The sequence below is a fragment of the Cebus imitator genome, unplaced genomic scaffold (assembly GCF_001604975.1).
Source record: "Cebus imitator isolate Cc_AM_T3 unplaced genomic scaffold, Cebus_imitator-1.0 Scaffold162, whole genome shotgun sequence".
NCBI classification, from domain to species: domain Eukaryota; kingdom Metazoa; phylum Chordata; class Mammalia; order Primates; family Cebidae; genus Cebus; species Cebus imitator.
The window spans coordinates 4,296,614-4,322,095 of NW_016107477.1; the positions used below are offsets into that span (position 1 = coordinate 4,296,614).

Genomic DNA, 25,482 nt, shown 5'->3' on the forward strand with positions numbered 1-25,482 from the left:
AGCTGTGACTACAAGCACATGCCACCACGCCCAGCTAATTTTTTGTATTTTTAGTAGAGACAGGGTTTTACCATGTTGGCCAGGATGGTCTCAATCTCTTGACCCTGTGATCTGCCCACCTCAGCCTCCCAAAGTGCTGAGATTACAGGCATGAGCACTGCCCAGCCAGTTTACTGAATATTTTAAGCCCATTGATAAGACCTACTGCTCAGAAAAAAGGAGTACTTTCAAAATATTACTGATTATTGACAATGCACCTGGTCATCCAAGAGTTCTGATGGAGATATACAAGGAGATTAATGTTTTCATGCCTGCTAATATGCTATCTATTCTGAAGCCCATGGATCAAGGAGTCATTTCAACTTTCAAGTCATTATTTCAGAAATACATTTAGTAAGGCTATCACTATCATGCACAGTGATTCCTCAGGTGGGTGTGGACAAACTAAAATGACAACCTGGAAAGGATTCACCATTCTAGATGCCATTAAAAACATTCGTAACTCATGGGAGGAGATTAAAATATCAACATTAACAGGAGTTTGGAAGAAGTTGAGTACAATCCTCATGGATGACTTTGAGAGGCTCAAGACTTCAGTGCAGATAAGGTGGAAATGGCAAAAAGACAAGAATTATAAGTGAAACTTGAAGAAATGGAGCCTGCAATCTCATGATCAAACTTAAACAGATAACAAGTTGCTTCTTACGGATGAGCAAAGAAAGTCATTTCTTGAAATGGAATCTACCCCTGGTGAAGATGCTGAGATTATTGAAATGACAACAAAGGATTTAGAATACTGTATAAACTTAGTTGATAAAACAGCAGCAGGGTTTGAGAGGATTGACTCTAGTTTTCGAAGAAGTTCTTTTGTGAGTAAAATGCTATAGAATAGCATTGCTTGCTACAGAGAAATCTTTCATGAAAGGAAGAGTCATTCAATGTAGTAAACTTCATTGTTTTATTTTATTTATTTATTTATTTTTTGAGATGGAGTCTCGCACTGTCACCCATGCTAGAGTACAATGGTGCAATCTCGGCTCACTGCAAAGTCCGCCTCCCAGGTTCATGCAATTCATCTGCCTCAGCCTCCCAAGTAGCAGGGATTACACGTGAACACCACCACACCTGGCTAATTTTTTGTATTTTTAGTAGAGATAGGCGTTTTACTGTGTTGGCCAGCCAGGTCTCGAACTCCTGACCTCGTGATCCACCCACCTCGGCCTCCTCAGATTATAGGCTTGAGTCACCATGCCTGGCTCATTGTTTTATTTTAAGAAATTGCCATGGCCACCCCAACCTTCAGCAACCACCACCTGAATCAGTCAGCAGCCATCAAGACAGAAGCAAGAACCTCCACCAGCAAAAAGAAGGCTCAGATAAGTATATTTTAATTAAGGCATGTACGTTTGTTAACATAATGCTATTGTACACTTAATATACTCTTGTGTAAACATAACTTTTATAGGCACCGGGACACTGAAAAATTCATGTGACTCGCTTTATTGCAATATTCGCTTTATTGCAAGTGGTCTGGAACTAAACCCACAATATCCCCAAAATATGCCCATATTAAGTGGAAAAAAACAAATTGGAGTGTAGTGTGCTTAAGATAATTTCTCTTTTTTTCTTTTTGCAAATACATCTTGGGTATGTAACTAAAAAAAAAAAAAAAACAGGATATACCTGAAACTCTTGCTGGGAGCAATATCTAGGGGATGTGGTAGGAATGGGTTCTCATTATGAAGTTCTATAATTTTTGGATTTTTCTCAGCCAAGCATATATTGCTTCTGTAATGGGGAGGGCTAAAATGAAAATTAATAAATATGTTAAATACATAAGCTATAGAGTTTGGACCAAATTTGGTAGCCAACAATGAGCCAGGTATAAATTGGATTTTGTAAAGCCTTAGAGATTTTTAAGAACATTAGTAAATATCTCAATAGCTCTTGATAACCCTTTGCAAATATCTTTTGCGGAAAGAGCAGTATGGAGGGGGCTGCATGCTTTCTTTCCCAGAGTCTACCTAAGAATCCTACAGTCCCCCCGCCCCTGTACCTTACCTTTGCCTGGTGGATTAACAACTTCCTTAATTGCAGAGGGAAGTACAGAGATTTCAGAATTCAAAACAAAACAAAACAAAGCCTCCTCTACACTCTTCCTGTTTTAAACAAGTAGAAATATAGGATTTTTTTTTCTATATTTTTTTCTTGTTTAAAACAGGAAGAGTGTAGAGGTCTTTGGAAGTAATTCCTTTTCTTTCCTCATTCTTTTGACTCCTTTGCAGTAATTCCCCTAACAAAGCAGGGAGGCAGGAGGGAGGAGAGCAGAGGAGAGGAGGAGGTTTCTCATATAGCCTTCCACCCCCAGCACATCTTCCCTCCCACAAGAACAGGCTGAGGGGTTGAGAAAGTGTAGCTCACTTTATTTCAAATCTGTAAAACCAAATCAGCTAACTCAGTTGACTCACTCAAGTGTAAAGAGATAAAAATGGGCATATGGATTCTAAAGCAGAATCCCAGCCTGCCACAGTCAGCTGATCACTCAGGGGAGACAGTGATTTTCCCATCTCTACTGGGCTGTAGGGTCTCATGCTGGAAAGCCTCCCTTCCTAGACTCCTCACTCTGCCTCCTGCAGGTTAGGGCTGGGGCTTGCCCACCCACCTTACAGAACCAGCAAGGGGTGAGGAAGGAGACCCAGGCATCTAGGATCACCTCCCTCTTGACTTCCACATTGCATTTCAATAGAAAAGGCTAGCTGACTGGCACCTCCTAAATCACCTTCCTGTAAGATAGCAGGCATGGTAGGGGGGAATCTCTCCAGAAGACACTGTTTTTACTTAAATAAGATCAAACCCCCACCCACCTCCTCCATCCGGAGACCAGAAACCTTTCACATGTAATTCCTAAAACTATAAACCCAAGACCCTTTCATATGTGATTTCTAAAGCTGTAAACCCAAGACCCTTTCACTTGTAATTTCTAAGGCTGTAAACCTAAGATCCTTTCATGCATTATATCTAGAGTGTAAGCCTATATAAAGGCAGAGCTTCTCTTTGTTAGGGGAGCTTGGCCATTTGGACAAAACATAAAGCCTTGCTCCCAGGCCGTAATACTAAAACCTCTTCTTTTTCTAGTTCAGTGTCCGAGAGGTCTGTTTCTCACAGCCGCTCCTGCTTCAGGGGGAAGCTTAGAAGTGGGAATACAAACCAATTAGGAGCAACCTCTTTTCATTTCTTGTTTTCTGCGGTGGATTAGCTGGTGTAAAGTGATGCCTAGAATTGACAGGGTATAATCCACCAGCCTTGAGAAGTGAGTTCTAGATCAGAAGTTCACAAACTACAATTGTCCTTGTTATATCCCTATGATAGGCAGAATAATGCTGCCCCACTAACCCCCAAAGACTTCTGTATCCTAACCTGTGAATATGCTTTCTTTTATGGCAAAAGGGCCTCTGCAAATGCGTTTAAGCCAGGTATCTTGAGACAGGGAGATTATCCTGGATTAAACAGGTGGGCTGTACGTAATCCCAAGGCATTGTAAAGAGGGAGGTGGGAGGGTCAGAGTCACAGTGGGAGTGTGACTGTGGTGGAAAAGTTAAGACAAAGAGTGAGAAAAAGAGGAGGGAGGTATTGATTTGAAGACGCTAAATCTGCTGGCCTTGAGATGGAGGGAGGGACTGCAAACCAAGGACTCCAGGTGGCCTCCAGAAGCTAGAAAGGCAAGGCAATGAGTTCTCTCCTAGATCCTCCAAAAGGAACACAGGCCTACTGACACCCTGATTTTAGAACTCCTGGCCTCCAGAACTGTAAAGTAATAAATTTGTTTTTATTTTATTTATTATATTTTGAGACAGGGTCTCACTCCCATGCCCAAGCTGCAGTGGTGTGATCAAAACTCCCTGCAGCCTCAAATCCCAAGCTCAAGTAATCTTCCCACCTCCGCCTACCAAGTAGCTGGGACCACTGATGTATGATACCACCACACCTGGCTAATTTTTATTTTTATTATTTTTATTTTATTTTTTATTTTTTAGTAGAGTCAGAGTTGTGCCATGTTGCCCTGGCTAGGTTTGAGCTCCTGGGCTCAAGTCATCCTTCCGACTCAGCTTCCCAAAGTGCTGGGATTACAGGCGTGAGCCCCATGCCCAGCCAAATTTGTGTTGTTTTAAGCCACTAAACATGAGGTAATTTGTTAGAGCAGCAGTAGGAAAGGAATATACCCTTGCTGTGGCTGGCTAAGAGACTCTACCCACAGACACATCTATATCTGATTGAGGCACACACTGACACATCTGTATCTGATTGAGGGCTAGGAGTGAATCTTTTGACCTTTTCATCAAAACCTACTAAGAAGCTCTATCACATTGTTGTCAGACTCTCTCACTTGCAATGATTAGAAAGTCTTCTGGTAAAATAAAACAGCCACTGCAGTGACCCCATGGTTCCCAAATTCCCAAATGGCCAACCATTTGAGATCCAGAACCACTATTATTCACTATTATTTAACATGGAACCACCATATTCACCTGAGGGCTCAACTATCATTTGACCTTCCAGGTCCTGTCAAAGAGAATCGTTAATTTAAATGAAAAATAACTGTATTACTTCTCTTATTATCAAATGAATACAAGTAAAGACATCAGAAAATGCAGACAAGCAAAAAGAAAAAAACATTATTAACAAAAGATAATACTCCGTCTCACTGAGATAACCACTAACACCATCATTATCTTTCCAGCACTTTAAAAATAACTCTAGGCCAGGCTTGGTGGCTCTATCCTGTAATCCCAGCACTTTGGGAGTCCGAGGCAGGCAGATCACAAGGAGCTGGAGACCAGCCTGACCAACAAAGTAAAACCCTGTCTCTACTAAAAATACAAAAAATCAGCCAAGTGTAGTGGTGTGCGCCTGTAATCCCAGCTACTCAGGAGGCTGAAGCAGGAGAATCACATGAACCTGGGAGGCAGAGGTTGCAATGAGCCGATGTAATTAATTATTCAACAATTATATCTTTCATTGCCGTAATAGTCATTTGCAACATTAATTGTCACAGTGTGATCTGGGGACTGCTAGGGAGGGGGTCTAAAGACATTTTCAGGGGATTGTGAGCCCAAAATTATTTTAATTTTAATTCTAAGGCATTATTTGCCTTTTTCACTCTCATTTTCTCAGAAGACTACATAATACAAGATACTGCAACCGTTTGAATACAGAAGCAGTAAAAACAGTGGCTTTCTTTCTTTTTCTTTTTCTTTTTTTTTTTTTTTTGACGGAGTTTCGCTCTTGTTGTCCAAGTAAAAACAGTGCAATGGCGCGATCTCGGCTCACTGCAACTTTCGCCTCCCGGGTTCAAGCAATTCTCCTGCCTCAGCCTCCCAAATAGCTGGGACTACAGGCGCACGCCACCATGCCCAGCTAATTTTTGTATTTTTAGTAGAAATGGAGTTTCACCATGTTGACCGGAATCGTCTCCATCTCCTGATCTCGTGATCCGCCTGCCTAGGCCTCCCAAAGCTCTGAGATTACAGGCGTGAGCCACCACGCCCGCCCCCTTCTTTGTTTTTCTTTTTTTAAATCCCAGTCATGATGAATTTGATTGCTAAACAGTGGCTTTCTATTAAGTTTGAAATTAAAGAAATAGCAAAAATCTAAAACCACGCTGTTCTGCCTACTGTTTTAAAATATATACTTATTTTTCATAAAATATTTGTTACCATATACTGTTTATTTTTAAATAAAAGGAATATGTAAAAAAATTGTTTTAATTTTATAAGTATTAACAGATGTAGCACACATACACAAAACCTCTTTGGAGTGCTCCATAATTTTCAAGAGTGTAAAGGGACTCTGAGACTAAAAAGTTTGAGAACCTTTGATCTACAATATCATTTTTAATGGCTGAATTAGTCCATTGATCAGAAGTTTCCTAATTCACTTAACTAGTATGTAATGCCAAGAATAAGATTCTTATAAATTCTGGTATACCCTTAATTATTTCTCTAGGATAATTTTCAAGGATGATTTTGTTTTGTTTTGTTTGTTTGTTTTGTTTGTTGGTTTTTTTTTTAATTGCATTTTAGATTTTGGGGTACATGTGAAGAACATGCAAGATTGTTGCATAGGTACACACATGGCAGTGTGATTTGCTGCCTTCCTCCCCTTCACCTATATCTGGCATTTCTCCCCATGCTCTCTCTCCCTAATCAAGGATGATTTTTAAAACCTATATTTATTGCACAAAAATGGGCTAGCATCAGTAATGCAATCTACCCCTCAGCCAATCAGTTGTTTTCATTCTTTCTGTTTCCTTCCAATCAACAAAGCGGGGTGGAAGGCATTACGACTTACTAGCATAAGGGTTTGAGACTAGGTCAACATTTCCAAGGGAAGGTGCCCCGTGGACGGTCTGGTCTAGTGCGCTTTAACTTAATCACCCTGGAATGTTCTTTAAAAAGCAAATTCTGGCCAGGAACTATGGTCCACACTTGTCATCCCAACGATTTAGGAGTCTGAGGTGGGAAGATCGCTTGAGCCCTGAAATTTGAGCCCAGCTTGGGCAACATAGCGAGACCCCCATGTCTATAAAAAAGTAAAATATTAGCCGGGCGTGGTGGCGCGCGCCTGTAGCCCCAGTTACTCGGGAGGTTGAGGCGGGAGGATCGCTTGAGCCCGGGAGGTGGGGGCTGCAGCGAGCCCTGATGTTGTTACTGCCCTGGGGCCTGGTGACAGAGTGAGACCTTGTCTCAAAAGAAAAAATAAATAAAAAAGAAGCAACCCAGAATTGTGGGAAAGAACTCAGTGCCATTCTCAGTGTTTTTAACCTACGTGCTAACTGCGACCTTTCTACCTGGGCTGCACCACCTCCCCGCTCGGATCCATGGCGCCCCCCTCCTCTCTATTGCAGATGCAAAGCTCAGCGCCAGGCACTCACGAAGAGCCCGGCAATTTTAATGAATTGGTGATCGAAGTTCCGAAAGCTCTGCCCTCCGAGATCCTTGGTAGATCTCGGAAACCCGAATTTTAAATTAATCCTACCTCTGACGGCAAACAACAAGGGTTCAACGTGCCAGCTCTCGGCGACGCGCAAATCTACTTAGCGCCCGGAGCCTCGGCCTCGCATCGCTAGAACCGGGCCCTGGCCGCTTCCTCACAGGGCAGCTGCGAGGAGTCCTGAGGAATTTTTACCACACTGCACATCCTCAGCGTAGTGGTTAGCACATTACAAGGCTTTAATCGTGAGTCACTGTTGATCTTAACACTGTAACAGAGGGGAACTGGAATGGGCTTGACAGAAGGGCCTGCCGGAACCTGAGGGACCCGGGATCCCGACGCGGAGAAGCGCGAAGAGAAATCGGGCCGGGTGGCCAGGGTGGGCGCGCCTGGGGGCGTGGCCTGCGGGCGGGCGGGCCTGTGATAGCCGTAGAGGCGTGGCAGGAGGGAGGGGCGGGCCCGGGGGCGTTGGGGGCGTGGCGTGAGGGAGGGCGGGGAGTGAACCGGGCCAAGGTAGGGGCGTGCGCGCTGACAGGCGCGCCGGGGAGTGGGAGACGCCTCCTGGCGGGAGCTGGCGGCTGTGGACCTCGGCAAGGGCAGAGGGGAAGAGAGGAGCTGGGGCGGGGAGCGAGGAGCTGGGAGGAGGGCGGCGGACGGGACTGTCTCTTTAAGGTGCCGGAGGCTCGCGGGCGCTGCGCGGAGGGGACGGCGGGAGGCGCGGCCTGGCCTCGCACTCACAGCCGCCACAGCGCTCCCCGGGCTCGGCCGACCCGGCGGAGATCTAGGGGCAGGCAACCTCGCGGGGCCGCAGCGCATGGTGAGCGGGAGCGGCGGGGGAGTTGTGCAGCCTCTTGGCCCAGAAGGGGCCGGGCGCGGAGCTCCGGCCTCTGGAGGCTGGGGCCCGCGGCGAGCTTCGCGGGAGCCGGGAGAAGCCTGGGCCCGGCTGCGCGGAGGACAAAGTGGGGGCTCTGGGCGCGCGCGCACAGGCCGGACGCCGGGATTCGGCAGCATCTCTGCCCCACTCGGTCCAGACCATCTCTGGGCCGGCTACCGTCCTTCGCAGCCCGCGTCAGCCGAGCCGGGGTGGGGGTGATTCCGGGTGCCCGGACCCCGCGCCGCCGCTGGCCTCTGCGTCGCTGGGCGTCCGGCGCCTTCGGGGCCCTGGCACCACTCTACAGAGGCTCTGCTCTGTCCTGGTTGCTGTCAGTGCAGTCTCCTTAACGAGAAACTGGGTGTGATGTATGCGAAACAATTTTGATGCGTGATGGTTTCTAACTACTTAGGAAGAATAAGTCCTTTAATTCTGCTACCTGATTTGGACATAGCCGTAGTTACTTTAGTACTTTTTTCCAGTGAGATTTGGGGAGTAAGGTGAATTTATGGACACTTTATAAGACAACCATAAAAGATGAGGGAAACCCAGTTTTCGTGGTTGTCGGTTGAAAACTAGTTCCACAAAAATTAGTTTCCAAATACCCTCTTTGGCCTCCACAAACATGTACTGGTTGCTCCAGAAATGATCCTACTTGGTATGCTGCGTTAAATACATTAGAAAATTAGGTTACTAACGGTCTTTAGGGAATGCTTTGTGAGTTTCAGTAACGATCACCAGGGCTTTCTCTTTCAAAATTGACTCATACCGAGTCCAAAGCCCTTTATTCTTTTCACCCTTTTATTGTTTTTCCTTTATTGTACTTTGTAACACTTAGAATAAAAGTTTAGAGTAATCATAAATGTCCCCATAAACTCACTATTTATCCCTCTCACATCAGTAGTCATTTATTTTAATTTATTATATTTGATGGGATGGTGTTTTAACCTGACGAAGTGATATCTTCTCTAAAGTTTAGTAACTGTGTATACTCTTTGGTCCCTGTCAGACTGTATTTGTGCTAGTCTTTTTCCCCCTTTTTGAACTGTAATGTCTTCTTAATAACTTTGAAGAATGCGTGGTACTAATAGAATTAAAAGAATCTCTTGGCCGGACACGGTGGAATTAAAATTCTAGCTCTTTCGGAGGCCGAGGTGGGTGGATCAGCTGAAGTCAGGAGTTTGAGACCAGCCTGGCCAACATGGTGAAAACCCATCTTTACTAAAAATACCAGAATTAGCCCAGCACAGTGGTAGGCACCTGTGATCCCAGCTACTCAGGAGGCTGAGGCAAGAGAACTGCATGAACTTGGGAGGCGGGTTGCACTGTAGCCTGGGCGACAGGGCGAGACTCCGTCTCAAAAAAAAAAAAAAAAAAAAGAGAGATCTTAACATTGTAATAATTACCCAGAGTTCTTAATACAGTTAATAATTTTACACTGTCTTTTGTTATTTGCTCAATTATTTAAGAAGTGACTCTGTGGACTCTACTTCTTGCTTTGAGCTGCTTTATGCTGTCTAAATGACCCTAGAATAATTTCCATTTAAAATTTTTTTTTAATTCTAAGAATTAAAATTAAATATCTTAAAATTATAATACAATATTAATTGTTTTATATGGGCTTAGAGTTGAATAATGGACCTAAAACTCAAGTTGAATAGTAGCAGTGCAGAATTGAAACTAGTGTTTTGCCTGATAGACTCTCAAATTACTGAGGATTGACATATACTTACTCTGCTTTCATAGTCACCATTTCTGGATAGTCTTAGGAATTTTTGTGTTCTAGGTCCTTGAAGATGACTATGAAGCCATTATTATATAAAATCATTGTTTATTTTTGAATGTTTATGTAATCTTTCATTGAGAGTGATCTTTAAATGATCACTCAAAAGTTTTTTTAAGGCCAGACATGGTGATATTGTCCGTAGTCCCAGATAACTGGGAGGCTGAAGTGAGAGGATCACTTGAACCCAGGAATTCAAGGCTGCAGTGAGCTATGATTACACCACTATACTTCAGTGGTCCTAATAGAATTAGAATGTGTGGTACTAATAGAATTAAAAGAATATTTTGGCCAGGCTCGGTGGCTCACCCCTGTAATTCCAGCTCTTTGGGAGGCTGAGACTCTAAAAAAGAAAGACAAAGTCTATTGACACAAACAATCAGTCTTAGTTTATGTTTTGTTTTTTCCTTTTTTGTATTTATTTTTACCCTAGCACTTGCTTTTGAATTAAAGTTGTCTTTGTTTGTTTGTTTAGCTTCCTGAGAGTTACTGATCATCTTCTTTGAAGAAACATGAAGTCACCCTGTGTGGCTGTGCTTACTCTAGCCATCCTGATGTTCCTAACATGGCTTCCGGCATCATTGAGCTGTAACAAAGCACTCTGTGCTAGTGATGTGAGCAAATGCCTCATTCAGGTAGGACTAAGAGTACTTTTTCTTAATATTGAAATATAGAGCAGAAACATTATGTTTATATACAGATATAGAGTGTATATATCATATAGAGTAAGACCTGAGAATTGGATCAGGGCCTGAGGTACTGAATCATGACACACAGGTCTGGATTTTTACCCTCACAGCAAACATATATGTAGGCAAGGTTAGATTCAAGAAGTTCAATACTGAGTATAATATCCTGCTCTATAAGCATGTCATTATAACATGATGAGGACTCTATTCAGATGATTTAAAGGGTTCCCTTGTGTAATCTAATTAACATAGCAAAGAGGTTCAATGACTGTATTTAGAAAAAAAGTTAGCTGGTCAAATAATAGATAAATTGTATCCTAAGTATGATGTATTAGTTATCTATTACTGTGTAACAAATTACCCCAAAACATAGCAACTTAGTGCAATAAACATGTATTATTTCATGTAGTTTCTGAGAGCCTGGAATCTGGGAGCAGTTGAGCCAGGTGGTTCTGGCTCAGGGTCTCCCATAAGGTTGTACGCAAGTTGTTGGCTGCAGTTGGACAGTCTGCTTCCGAGATACTTCATAGTTATCTGTTCCAGTCATCAAGGCAAGCCTGTTAATGTAGCCACCCCTCTCACTTTTCTGTGGAGAAAAGTAAGATTAAGTGATTTGGCTAAGTTACCAGGCTGGTATTGAGCTCCTGATTAGCATCCCTTCTAGTTACTGGCTGTGTACTCAGAAATTCAGTAACCACACACATTAGCATTCTTTGTAAAGTATGAGTCAGCTAATGTGACTGTAACCCTCATTCGAGAGTAATTGTGTATATGTGCTAGAGTGACAATTATTTTTATACATCAGAAGCATTTTGTGATTATTTCTGACATTTTGGTCCTTCTCAATAATAGTTGGAATTCTACTTGCTCCCATTTCCTACTCTGATAACCCTTAATTTGCATTTCAAACCAAAACATTTAACTAGAGAAGCCTGTTTGTTGTTCAGTTTTTAACTTTTTTACTGTGGACATTATTAAGTATAAAAGGGGAAGAATATAATGAACCAGCCATAAGCAGTTACTGCAGTCACTACTTCATGGCTACCCTTATTTTACCTATACCCTCCTACACTGTCCACTCCCAGCTCTGTTTTAATTTCAAGCAAATCTCTTGATACTGTTTTGTCCCTAATACTGACATGTATCTCTAAAAGACAACTCTTTACCAACATAGCTGTTAGACCAATTTTACAGTTTGAAAATTAACACTAATTCTTTAATCACCTAATTTTATATGTGGAAATCTCAATATGGCATGCCTGCTTAGGCTTGTGTTGGCTGGAAACTTTGTGTCTGCACACGAAGCCCAGTTTTGTGCTAAGGTCAGATGAGGAGTCTGTGCCACCTCCCAGGTTGTTTCAATGTAACATTACTCATTATTTAAAATAAAATCTCATAATATTTGTTACATTCATGTTTAGATGGAAATCCTCTTAAATCCCAAATTATTTTCCTGACTCTTCAAGTCTGTAACTTGCATTAGTTCAAGTTATTAAAAATTGTACTTTGGCCAGGCACAGTGACTCACACCTTGTAATCCCAGCACTTTGGGAGGTTGAGACAGGAGGATCATTTGAGCCCAGGAGTTTGAGACTAGCCTGGGAATCATAGTGAGACCCTGTCTGTATAACAGATAACTTTTTAAAATTAGCTGGGCATGATCATGTGCACCTTTAGTCTCAGCTACTTGGGAGGCTGAGGCAGGAGGGTCACTTGAGCCCAGGAGGTCAGGGCTGTGGTGAGCTATGATTGTGCCATTGCATTGAAGCCTGGGTAACAGAGCAAGACCCTGTCTCAAAAAAAAAAAAAAAAAATTTGGCTGGGCACCATGGCTCACGTCTGTAATCCCAGCACTTTGAGAGGCCAAGGCAGGCGGATCACCTGAGGTCAGGAGTTCAAGACCAACATGGTGAAACCCCGTCTCTACTAAAAATACAAAATCAGCTGGGTGTGGTGGTGCATGCCTGTATACCAGCTAATCGGAGGCTGAAGCAGGAGAATTGCTTGAACCTGGGAGGTGGAGGTTGCAGTGAGCTAAGATCACGCCACTGCACTCCAGCCTGGGCGACAAGAGCGAGACTTTGTCTCAAAAAAAGAAAAATTACTTTATTTAAAATACTTTGCTTTTAAAGGGAGCATTTAAAAGAGAAAGCTTTTGGTTAATATTGGTAGATACTTTCAAAGTTTTTTTTGTTTGACTCTTCAAATTTTTTTTGGCTCTATTACATCTTATTACAGCCTCAACTTCCCCAGCTCCAACAATCCTTTCATCTCACCCTCTCGAGTAGCTGAGACTACAGGCACAAAGCCTCATGCCCAGCTAATTTTTTTTTGTGTGTATTTTTGGTAGAGATGGGTTTTTGCCATGTTGCCCAGGCTGGTCTCGAACTTCTGAGCTCAAACGGTCTGCCCACCTCGGCCTCCCAAGTGCTGGGATTACAGTTGTGAGCCACAGTGCCTGGCCAATTACAAAAATTAGCCAGGCATGGCAGCATTTGCTTGTAATCCCAGCTACTTAGAAGGCTCAGGCAGGAGAATCACTTGAACCCAGGAGGCGGAGGTCACAGTGAGCCAAGATCGAGCCACTACACTCCCGCTTGGGCAGAGCAAGACTCCGTCTCAAATAAAAAAAAAGAAAGAAAGAAAGAAAGAAAAAATTGTAAGACTTAAACAAAATATTTCAAAATGTAAAGACCAGTGTAGAAACACTGGAAGAGCAAGTGGAGCTTCACCTAACTCCAATGGTGATTCTAGTAAACAAAATAAGCTAGGACGTGTTTTCAGTCACAAATTCATGAATGTTGACATTTCTGAGATTTCTGTTGTTCTTTCAGAGCTAGGAAACATCAAACTTTTTTTCTGGAGTAGAGGATACAACTTTCCTGGGGGATGATAGTGGACTACTTGAAGTTAGAAAAGAGCTAGGGCTCAAATATTGAGAAGTTCCTTGTTTGTTTATTCACAAACATTTATTGGGCGTTGAATTGAAATGTGATTAGTTCCACCCTGATTTTGTGGACTTCCAAACTGTAGCAGATTATTTCGCATTCTGAGCTTTAGTTTCCATGTGTTCATTTTACCATGGCTGTGTCGCAAATCACCCCAAAAAGCAGTGAGTGAAAACACGCTTATTTTGCTCACGGATTTGCATTTTGAGCAGGGCTCTGTGGAAGAGTTCATTTCTGTTCCACCTGGCATTAGCAGGGCAGCTTGAAGGTGGTGAGGGTGGAATTATCTAAAATAGCACTACAGATAGAGCTTTCTGCAATGATGGAAAAGCTTTGCATCTACCCTGTGCAATACAGTAGAATCTAGCCGTATGTGGCCATCAAGTACTTGAAATGTGACTAGTATGACTGAAAATCTGATTTTAAATTTAATTCAATTTTAATTTCATTAGTTGCATAGCTGCATGTGACTAGTGGCCACTGTATTGGCTGTTGAGAATCTGAAGGCTCATTGATAAGTCTGATACCTGGGCCAGGAAGATTCTTCAGGTATACATCTCTTTCTGACTTCTCCTCTCCTTCCTCCCCTCTATATCCCGATCTCCCTCCCTCTCTCCCTTTCACTCTCTCTTCCCTCTATATCCCCATCTCCCTCCCTCTCTCCCTTTCACTCTCTTTGTGTGTGTGTGTGTGTGTGTGTGTGTGTGTGTGTGTGTGTGTGATCCTGCTAAATAACCTCTCCTGTGGGTCCACCTGGATTTAAGTGGTGGGAACATAGGCCCCACCTTTGTTGGAGGAGTGACAGTGTCATGTTGTAAGAAGAACATGTGGATGGGATATAATGGTGTGGCCATCTGTAGAAAATATAGTCTGCCACATATAAACTGTAAAGTGAATTGGCTGGCTAGGTGATATCAAAAATATTCTTCTAGTTCAAGGCAGCTTTAAAGAAAGAAATCAACTAGTATGTGTCAAATGTTCTCTTTTTTTTTAATCAGAGTAACAAATTATTAAATTATTAAAAGGATACATACTGAAAAATGAATCCCTTGATCTAATTCTCCCTACTCATTCTGTTACCCTGGGAATCTAACTGCTTATATTTTACTTCTGTTAGTAATTTTTAGCCATATGGCTAAATAATACACTTATACTACTGTTTCTTCATTTATCAGTTTTAGATGTTATATATCTAAAATTGCCTTCCAGCTATAACAGATAAGGTCATAGCTCATCATGTCCTCCTTCCCACTCCTGCCCTGCCACACTTGTATCACTGTTTTGAGTTTATCTTTTGGTTATTTTTTCAATTTCTTCAATATATTTAAGCCTTTCTATTCTGTTCTATCAACTGGAGACACTATCTCTTTGTTCACGATGTAAAGGGTTTGTTTGGGCTCCAGTCTTGGGCGATCATGTGAATCTACCATGATTAACATTGTAGAAAGTAAAGAAATCAGTTTTTTCCCTTGCATTTATGAGTACTACCCTCAAAATTTTCTACTTTTGGCATTCTGATGGGCTACTTTTGGAATTCTGATAGGTTGCGTCAATATCTGTGGGGAATGGAGTGTTACCTGTACTTTTACTTTTTGTATCGTCAAGGTTGATAACATCTATATTCTGAGAGGCTGCATAGTATAATGGTTAAGAACATGAACTCTGGAACCAGGCTATCTCAATTTGGATCCAGTTCTTCCACTTTCTAGTTGTATGACCTTGGGCAAGTTAGTTAATTTCTCAATGCCTCAATTTCCTCATCTTATTAAGTAGGGATAATAACCATACTGTATGAGTATTGTGAGGATTAGGTGTAAAGTATTTAGAGCAACACCTTGCACATGCGTGCTCTATCAGTAATTACCTTATTTCTGTTTTGTAACTGTATTTGAATCTTCTATGCTTTATTTACAGATATATTCTAAAACTGAGAATCAATAAACCGTGCTTATATTATAGTGATTACATAAATATTGTTGACCATTGACTGTATAGTCATATAGATACTATGATTACATTTCCCTTCTTGAATGATTTTGTTTTTCTTGAGTTATTTTGTTTTTCTAATCATCTTTCTTTATCTTGTATCATCAATCGTCAACACCTTATATTGTTTTAAGTATTAATGTATTTTTCCTCCCAAATGGAGCCTTCAGTCTTGATGTTTCCAGACTTAACTGATTGCAATCTAGGTCTGATGCAAGCTGTCTCATGGTGACTCCATTCTTTCTTTCCCAAGTTGGTTCCACTGTTTCTTGGATTTCATATCTTGTTGTTTTTAACAGTAACCCTCATTTTATCCCAACATGCCCCCAAGTAACTTCCTAAGAAAGCCAGTGTGAGAAGTAAGCTTTCTGGGTCCTGCATGTCTTGAAAGTGTATTTATTCTTACCTTCCTCCTGACTGATGGTTTGCCTGAATACAGAATTCTGTGTTAAATTCTTTTCCCTCAGAACTTTGAAGATATTTCTCTATTATCTACTAGCATTCCATATTGCCAATAAGAGGTCTGAAGCCAGTCTTTATTTTTTATAGGTAACTTTATTAGTTATATCTTCTCTCTGGAAACATTTAGTATCATCTCATTAGCCTTGGTATTATGGAATTTAAACTGTTTAGTCTGGGTGTTGGTCTTTTCATTCATTGTGCTTGGTATCTTGTGAGTCTTTTGGGGGTCAGTTTTGAGCCAAAAACTAGGAAATGCCCTGTTTTGTTTATATATATATATGCACAAAATATGTATTACACACACACACACACACACACACACACACACACCCCTGACCTAACATACATACATATATAATATATATTTTTTCTATAATATATAATTATATATAATGTCCTCCTTTCTTTCTGGAACTCTCATTAGTATAAATCTAAGATAGATTCTCTGTTAGATCTTTTTTTAAAAAAACAGTTTTATTGAGGTGTATGATTCACATATTATAAAATTTACCCATTTACGGGTATCATTCAGTGGTTTTGGCATATGGACAGACTTGTACAACCATCACCACAGTCTAATTTTAAAACATTTTCATTACCTTGGAAGGAAACTCCATACCCTTTAGAAGTCATTTCCTATTCTCTCCCCGCAAGCCCTAGGCAGCTTACTTTCTCTCTACTTGCATGTTCTGGATGTTTACTATTAATGGAATCATACATTTCTTTTGTGTCTTGACTTCTTTCATTGAGCATAATGTTTTCATGGTTCATCTCTGTTGTAACATATTCAGTACTTCATTCTTTTCTATGGTCAAATAATATTCCACTGAATGGGCATACCACATTTTATTTATTCATTTATTGGTTGGTGGATATTTGAGTTATTTATATTTTTGACTATGGTAGATAATATTGCTATGAATATTCAAGTTTTAGTATGTGGATGTATCTTTGTTTTTTAAGAGGTAAACTGTGTTACCCAGGTTGGAGGACAGTGGTACAATCATAGTTCACTATAACTTCAAACTCCTGGGCTCAAATGATCCTCTCACCTTGGCCTCCCAAGTAGCTAGGACTACAGTTGTCCTGGCTACTTGGCTAATTAAAATACCTGGCTAATTAAAAAAATTGTTCCTGTGTGTGGAGACAGGATCTCACTATGTTGCCCAGGTTGGTCTTGAACTCTTGTCCTCAAATGATCCTCCTGCCTTGGCCCCACAAAGTTCTGGAGTTACAGGTGTGAGCTGCTACAGACAGCCCTGGATGTATCTTTTAATTTCTCGTAGGTATATACCTAGGAGTGGAATTGCTGAGCCATATGGCAACTCTGTGTTTAAAATTTTGAGGAACTGCTGAAGTGTTTTCTATAGTGGCTGCACTATTTTACATTCCCACCAGCTGTGTATGAGGGTTCTCATTTCTCTATAGCCTCACCAACACTTGTCTTTCCTTTTTATTATAGCACCTTTGTGGGTGTGAAGTGGTTGTAATATGCATTTCCCTAATAGCTAATGATGTTGAGCATCTTTTCATGTGCTTATTGTGTGTGTGTATAAATGTGTGTTTGTGTGTGTGTGTATGTTTTGTTTTATTTTTGAGACAGGATCTTGCTCTGTCACCCAGGCTGGAGCACAGTGGTACAGTGATAGCTAACTGCAACCTCAACCTCCTGGACTCAAGCAATCCTTCCACCTCCTAGATGGGACTACAGGTGTGTACCACCATGCCTGGTTAGCTTATTGTATATCTTTGGGGATATACCTATTGAAAGGCAATGCTCTTTTGTGTGTGTGTGTGTGTGTGTGTGTGTGTGTGTGTGTGTGTGTGTGTGTTTTAGACAGAGTCTTGCTCTGTTGACCAGGCTGGAGTGTAGTTGCACTATCATAGCTCACTGCAGCCTTGAACTCCTGCAATATCACGATCCTCCTGCTTCAGCCTCCTGAGTAGCTGGGACTACAGGTATGTGCTACGACACTTGGGTACTTTTTAAAATTTTTTAATTCTTTATAGGGATGGTGCTCTCACGGTATTGCCCAGGCTGGTCTTGAACTCCTGGTCTCAGGTGGTCATCCTGCCTTGGCCTCTCAAAGCACTGGGATTACAGGTGTGAGCCACCACACCCAGTCCAGAACCTATGCTCATTTAAAAATTGACTTGTCTTTTATTGTTGAGTTTTAAGAATTCTTTGTATATTCTGGGTTCAAGTCCTTTATCAGATACATGATTTGCAATATTTTCTCTCATTCTGTGGGTTGTCTTTTCAACTACTATGTATCATTTATATCACAAAATTTTATATTTTAATGGCATTCAATATATCTATTTTTTGTTTCATTACTTGTGCTTTTGGTGTTGTATTTAAGAAACCATTACCTAACCCAAAGTCATAAAGATTACTTGTATATTTTCCTCTAAGAATTTTATAGTTTTAGTCCAGGTGTGCTATCATGTACCTATAATCCCAGCACTTTGGGAGGTGGAGGTGGGAGGATTGCTTTAGCCCAGGAGTTCAAACCTGCAGTAAAGTAGGGATCCAACTTTATTATCTTGTATATGGATATCTACTTGTCGCAGCACCATTTCTCCACCATTGAATTATATTGCCACCCTTGTTCAAAACCATTTGACTATAAATGGTTTATTTATGGACTGTCAGTTCTATTCTATTTGTTTTTGTGTCTATTTTTATGCTAGTACCACATTGTCTTGATTACTGTAGTTTTATAGTATGTTTTGAAATAAGGATGTCTGAATTATCCAACTTAGTTCTTTCTCAAGATTGCTTAGGCTGTTTTGTGTCCCTTGCATTTTCATATGAATTTTAGAATCAACTTGTCAATTTCTGCAATAAAACTAGCTGGGATTTAAAAAATATATAATAGACTTTATTTTTTGGAAAAGTTTTAGAATTACAGAAAATTTTAGCAGAGAGTATAAAGAGTTCCCATATACCCATTCTCCCTACATATCCACAATTTTTCTATTATTGACATCTTGCATTAGTGTGGCATAGTTGTTACTACTGATGAACCAATATTGATAATGCTATTATTAACCAAAATGTGTACTTTGCATTAGCATTAACTCCTTGTGTTTTACCTTTCTATAGGTTTTGACAAATGCATAATGTCATGTATCTACCATTACAGTATCATTCAGAATAGTTTCATTGCCCTAAAAATCCCCACAAGCCAATCGATTCATCCCTCCCTACCTCCTCCCAGACTTCTAGCAACCACTAATCTTTTTTACTGTCTCTAGTTTTGCCTTTTCCACGATGTTATATAGTTGGAATCATACAGAATGTAGCCTTTTAAAAGGGGCTGCTTCTTTACGTTCCTTTTGTGTCTTTTCATGGCTTGATAATGCATTTCTTTTTATCGCTTATTGTTACCTAATAATATCCCATTGTATGAAGGTATTCACTAATTAATACTTCACTAACTGATGAGTATGCATGTACCAGAGTTTGTTTATCCATTCTCTTATTGAAGGACATCTTGATTGCTTCTAAGATTTAGTAGTTATGAATAAAGCTTAGCCAGTCATGGTGGCTCAGGCCTGTAATCCCAGTGGTTTAGGAGGCCAAGGCAGGAGGCTCCTTTGAGGCTGAGAATTCAAGATTGTGGTGAGACCCCCATCTCTACCAAAAAAAAAAAAAAGTCTGGAGTGGTGGCATGCACCTGTAGTCCTAGCTACCTGGGAGGCCACGGTAGGAGGATGGCTTGAGCCTATGAGTTCAAGACTACAGTAGGTTATAATCACACCATTGCACCCAGCCTAGATAACCAAGTGAGACCCTGTTCCTATAAAATAATGTAAAGCTACAATAACCATCCATGTACAGGTTTTTTGTGGGCATAAGTTTTCACTTCATTTGGCTAAATACTAAGGAATGCAATTGCTGCACTGTAGGGTAGGACTATGTTTAGTTTTGTAAGAAATTGCCAAACTGTCTTTCAAAGTAGCTGTACCATTTTGCATTCCTACCTGCAGTGAATGAGAGTTGCTATTGCTCCACATCCTCACCAGCATTTGATGTTTTCAGTGTTTTGGATTTTCACCATTTTAATAGGTATGTAGTGGTATCACATTGTTTTAATTTGCAATTCTCTAATGATACATGGTGGGGAACATCTTATACTTATTTGTCATTTGTATATCTTTTTTGGTGAGGTGTCTGTTAAGATCTCTGGCCCATTTTTTAATTGGGTTGTTTATTTATTTATTTATTTTATTATTGAGGTCTCTGTATGTTTTGTATAGTAGTACTTTATTAGAGAAGCCTTTGGCAGATATTTTCTCCTAGTCAATGGCTTGTCATCTGATGCTTTCGAAAGTGTTTTTTGCAGAGCAGAAGTTGAAAATTTCAATAAAATGCCGCTTATCATTTATTTCTTTCATGAATTGTGGCTTTGGTATTGCCAGCTAAGATATAATAGGGATTGCATTGAATCTATAGATCAATTTGGGGAGTACTGTATTGCCATCTTAGCAGTATTATGTCTTTTATTTCATGAACATGTGTGCTTTTCCTTTTATTTGCATTTTCTTTCAATAATATTTTGTAGTTTTCTGTGTATGTCTTACATTTCTTTTGTTAAATTTATTCATAAGTATTTTATTCTTTTTTATGCTATTGTTAGTGGAAATGTTCTCTTCATTTCATTTTTGGATTGTTCATTTCTTGTGTATAGTGAGTATATTAGATCTTTTCTATCCTATCACACCTTCTTACTCTACATTCTGGGAAATTTCCTTGACTTTATCTTTAGGCTCTTTCTATTGAATTAATTTTAGCAATAAACTTTATATTTCAAGAGCTCTTATTTATTGCTTATTAATTTTTCCTATTAACACTATTTACTTGTTTTTGGATGCATTATTTTCTTCAATGTCTCTGAGGACACTTATTGGAAGTTTTATTGCTGGTAGAGGAAGTGTATGTCCCCTTCCCTTGACTCTGTTACCTGGATTATCTCTTTCAACATCTTTTTCTCTTTTATGTCTTTTTTATGTGTCAGGCTTTCTTCAAATGTATAGCATTCTTTGGTCGTCCATATGTAGTTAAGAATGAGGCAATGAAACCTGGTTGGGAGATCCATGTGTTTAGACAGGACTTACTGACTGAATTCAGAGCAGAGAACACTTAGGGTTAAGGAAGTCCTTGATGCTGGAATGTGTTCTCTGCTCTGAGGCTAATCAGAAAATTGTTGGTTATTTGTTTATTTTCATTGGCTGATTTTCTTATTGTGATTGGAGGTGAGTATATGGTTGGTAGATGCTTAGTTCTTGTCTTTTTGATCTATTGTGGGAGTAGTCTAACTGATCTGATAGAAACCTGAACTTGAATGTCCTCTTTTTATTCCCGTTCTCTTTAGTTGAAGAATGGATTGGCTCTTGGTATTCCATGTGCCAATAATTGTTAACTGGGGCCCTGGACCTCTTAAGGGCTTCAGGAGAGCCTCAAGATTATTTATATTCAAAATTGCCTGTGCACAGTTTTCTGGGGAAAAGGTCCATAGCTGTCAAGAGATTCTCACAGCAGTTGGTGGACCTGGAAAAGTTAAACATTGTTGGGGCTTTGCTTTCCATTCCAACTTACTGAGTTGTTAAAATTCCACTTTCATATTCAACAAAGTACAAAGCACATTGACATTTTAGATAACAACAAGAGCTGCTTTTCCCCTTAAACTTACAAAAGATGTACAGAAATGAATACATTAAGGTGGGAGATAAGTACTTTAAGAAAGACAAAGATGCAATGCTATAGAAGTTTATAAAAATATACTACTTCTCTTGTAGAGGGAATTTAGATTTCTTTTTGTTAATTTGGTTTAGTTTGAACAACATCTGTAGAGTTGAACTGATATACTGTAAGGATAAATTAGAACATTTGTTTATGTTGCATCCTCTGCACTTATAAAATAAGGATGAAAAATTTTCCCTGAAAGCTCCTAGTTATGTAAATATTTTTTACCAGCATGGTTGCAAAGCAGTACAGTCATTCCTGCCACTCCAAGTTGCTGTGCCTAAGGGTGGTCCCTATATAAATATTTATTTTGTGCTTCTAACAGGAAAGAAACCTAACTTTAAACATCAAGAAAGTAAAACTGTCATCCTGGTGTACTTCCTTGCTCATATAATGAGGGGTTTAGCTATCCTGTTTCAGGAAAAAATAAATTTGGTAATATGGGATTTTCCTTTAAGAAGATCTTTACTACTTTCCCCTGCTACTTTTGTGAAAATAATTTTTAAAATTTGGATCGATATTATGATGTACCCCAGAAATCTCAAGGCCCATTTTGTATTAAGAGTGGAGAAAACCTATATTAACTTGTGAGTACTGTTGGATAATATTTATGGTAGTTTTTAGGATGACATAAATATTATATTTCATGAAAATATTCAAAATTGGATTCAGAGGTAATTAATGCATCATTTTAGTACTTTGTCATCTGAACATTTATTTAGCACTTTTATGTGCAAATGGACAGTCTGCTTTTTTATTCTAAAAATTGATTTAGTTATTAAATAAATCTTAAATTTTCCAAAATAAGTTGAAATTTTAAAATAGCTTACTTCTCATTAACAATTCTAGCTTTTAAAAGTATATTTTAAGTTAAAAATATAAATAGGTAACTTTAGGGCTTTCTTAATTACAGTAAACTAAAAATTAAGTTTCTCTTCCTTTTTTCTTAATGCAAGTTAAATTCTACTTTAGTCTGTTGATCTGGTTATCTTGATTTGTTAGTATGGTAGTAATATTTTGACTTACAATGAGGAATGTTTTCTCTTTTCTCTCGTGAACATTATTTTCCTAAATTGTTTCTTTCTTCTTCATCCCACTTCCCTGCTCTTAAAAGTTGTGGTGCTAACCTATTTTTGTTCTGTTTTGTTTCAGTTAACACCCCATGAAAATCTCTGAAATTAATGTTCAAATGTAATAAATTAGGCCTGATATAATTTAAAGGAAAAATAAATCAGTTTCCCCCCAAATGTTTAATGCAGTTATAGTAGCTGCTAATATATAAGTGGAGATTAAAATTTATTTTCACTAGTTGTTTCACCTGTTGCTGTTAAAACAAAATGAGGATTTCATTGGGACACATGGACATTTTCAAGCATACATAAAGTAGGGAAAATTGTAAAATAACTCCCCATTTACCCTTCACTCAGCTTCAACAGTGATCAGCATGTGGTCAGTCTCATCTGTACTTATTCTCAACTTACCCCAGCTGGATTCTTTTAAAGAAATTCATTGGGGCACTTGTACAGTAAGTAGAATTAGTATCTACATTGTCTCTACTAAAAATATAAAAAATTAGCTGAGTGTGGTGATAATGCGCCTGTAATTCCAGCTACTTGGGAGGCTGAGGCAGGAGAATCGTGTGAACCTTGGAGGTGGAGGTTGCAGTGAGCCAAGATCTTGCCATTGCATTCCAGCCTGGGCAACAGTGCAAGACTCCATCTCAAAAAAAAGAAAGAAACAGGCACTGTATGATATATTTGATAATTCATATATATATACATGAACTTGTATGCTGACTTATTTAGCCAAAAATAAGTACCATTTTCAGTACTGATTCATTTAAGTGTATGTTATTTTCAGGACAAAAGTTTACCAATCAGAATGTGTAAAGAACAACATGCTAATGATATTGGATTGATATTTCTCTTCTGGGTTTGAAGATTCATGTGATATCCTCTTTAAAGAATATTAATATGTCAAAACAGATTTGTTATAATGTAATCTGATTATAATTGTTGATTCTTTTGAATAAGGTCTAATTGAAGTTATTTGTTTTATTTATTTATCTTTAAATACTCATTTGGGTTGGGCATGGTGGCTCACACCTGTAATCCTAGCACTTTGGGAGGCTGAAGCAGGTGGATCAGGATATTAAGAGATTGAGACCATTCTGGCCAACATGGTAAAACCCCGTCTCTACTGAAAATATAAAAATTAGCGGGACATGGTGGCGTGCGCCTGTATTCCCAGCTACTCGGGAGACTGAGGCAGGAGAATTGCTTGAACCAGAGAGGCAGAGGTTGTAGTGAGCAACCAAGATCAAGTCATTCTAGCCTGGTGACTCTAGCTTGGTGAACAAGACTCCGTCTTAAAAAAATAAAACAAAACAAAAAACTCATTTGACCTAAATAAAAGTAGTGTCAGTATAGATATAATCTTTGTTGATTACTGATGTTTACACAATATGCAAGTAAATACCTAGATTTATTTCTACATTCCTGTTTTTTGGATCAAGATATTATAAATACTTAGAGTTTGCTTAAGAACCTCAGCTTGTGTTTTTGAATATCTTTTGTAATTGTTCAAATGTTAATTTAACTGGATCTTAAGACATTATAATATCCAAATAAATTAAATGTTTGCTATTATAAAAATATATTTTCTACCCCCAAATTCAGAAAATACAGAGAAGTAGAAAAAAAGATTAAATGATTGTTAGTCCTATTATCCAAACACATACTACTCTTACTATTTTGATATAGCTCCTTCTGGTTTTATTCTGTGTTTAGATAATTTTTAGCAATTATATGGTATATACAATTTCTGTGTTTTACATTTTCACTAACATTGTTTTATGTTTCTTTGAAAAAAAATTGTGTTAGAAAATTTCAGTTTTAGGTTAAAAGCAAATTAAAACAATATATTTTCAGAATTAGAACTGTTTTCTGCGTTGCTTTCTTTAATACCAACTTGAAGTAATGCTTTGTATTTTTCAATTTAGGTTTTTTTTTTTGTTAAATTTATGGAGAAACCCCAGTGTACCATGCTGGGTTTTTTGTTTTGTTTTGTTTTGTTTTTTTGTTTGTTTGAGATGGAGTCTCTCTTTGTCACCCAGACTGGAGTACAGTGGCTCCATCTCAGCTCACTGCAACCTCCGCCTCCTGTGATCAAGTGATTTTCCTTCCTCAGCCTCCCAAGTGACTGGGATTACAGTCACGTACCACTAAGCCCAGCTAATTTTGTATTTTTTTAGTAGAAGCTGGGTTTTACCATTTTGGCCAGGCTGATCTCAAACTCCTAAGCTTAAGCAGTCCACCCGCCTTTGCCTCCCAAAATGCTGGGATTACAGGCATGAGCCACTGTTCCCGGCCTGTTCACTCTTTTTAGATGTGCAGTTTTATGATTTCTGACAAACATATACTTACGTAACTACTACTACAACCAAGGTAGAGAATATTTTTCATCACCCTAAAACATTCTCTTGTGCCCCTTTGTAGTTGGACCTAGCTTTTTCCCTGCCTCAGCCCCTGGCAACCACTGATTTAATTTTTTTCCCTATAGTTTTGCCTTTTCCAGAATGTTATATAAATGGAATCATGTAGTATATAGCCTTTTGTTCTGTCTATCTTCTTTCATTCAGTCTAATGCTTTTGAGATTGTTCCATATTACTGTGTGTGTTGGGTAGTTCTTTCCTTTTTATTGATGAGGAGGATTCCATTGTATGGATGTACTGCTATTTGTTTATCCATTCACTGGTTGCTGGACCGACCTTGCATGGTTTATAGTTTTTAGTAATTATGAATTATGTTGATACTTTCCCATATGAGTCTTTGTTTTAACTTTTCTTGAGTAAATACCTAGGAATGGGATTGCTGGATCACCAAAGCATTTTGATATTCGTTAACTCATTGAGATCCCAGAAAATCCAGCAATACCATTCCTTTTTTATGACTGGGAAACCAAGACTCAGGGCTTAAAACCAGATCCTGGAAGTCCAGCT

The 25,482-nt window shown here is 39.4% G+C and overlaps 1 protein-coding gene across 3 annotated transcripts in view; it reads left to right on the top strand.

Annotated features, from left to right (window-relative positions):
- Positions 1–7,494: 7,494 nt before the first annotated feature.
- TWSG1 (twisted gastrulation BMP signaling modulator 1) overlaps positions 7,495–25,482 on the top strand; it is a 59,246-nt gene continuing 41,258 nt past the window's right edge. Inside the window, exons 1-2 of one of the 3 annotated variants that reach the window (XM_017543947.2) lie at positions 7,495–7,580; positions 10,120–10,279. In XM_017543947.2, the coding sequence (XP_017399436.1) occupies positions 10,157–10,279 (123 nt within the window). In that variant the 5' untranslated portion in view covers positions 7,495–7,580; positions 10,120–10,156. Of the gene's footprint in view, positions 7,624–7,649; positions 7,808–10,117; positions 10,280–25,482 lie in introns of those variants that run through there. The other 2 variants (XM_037744046.1, XM_017543946.2) reach the window with 2 other exon arrangements.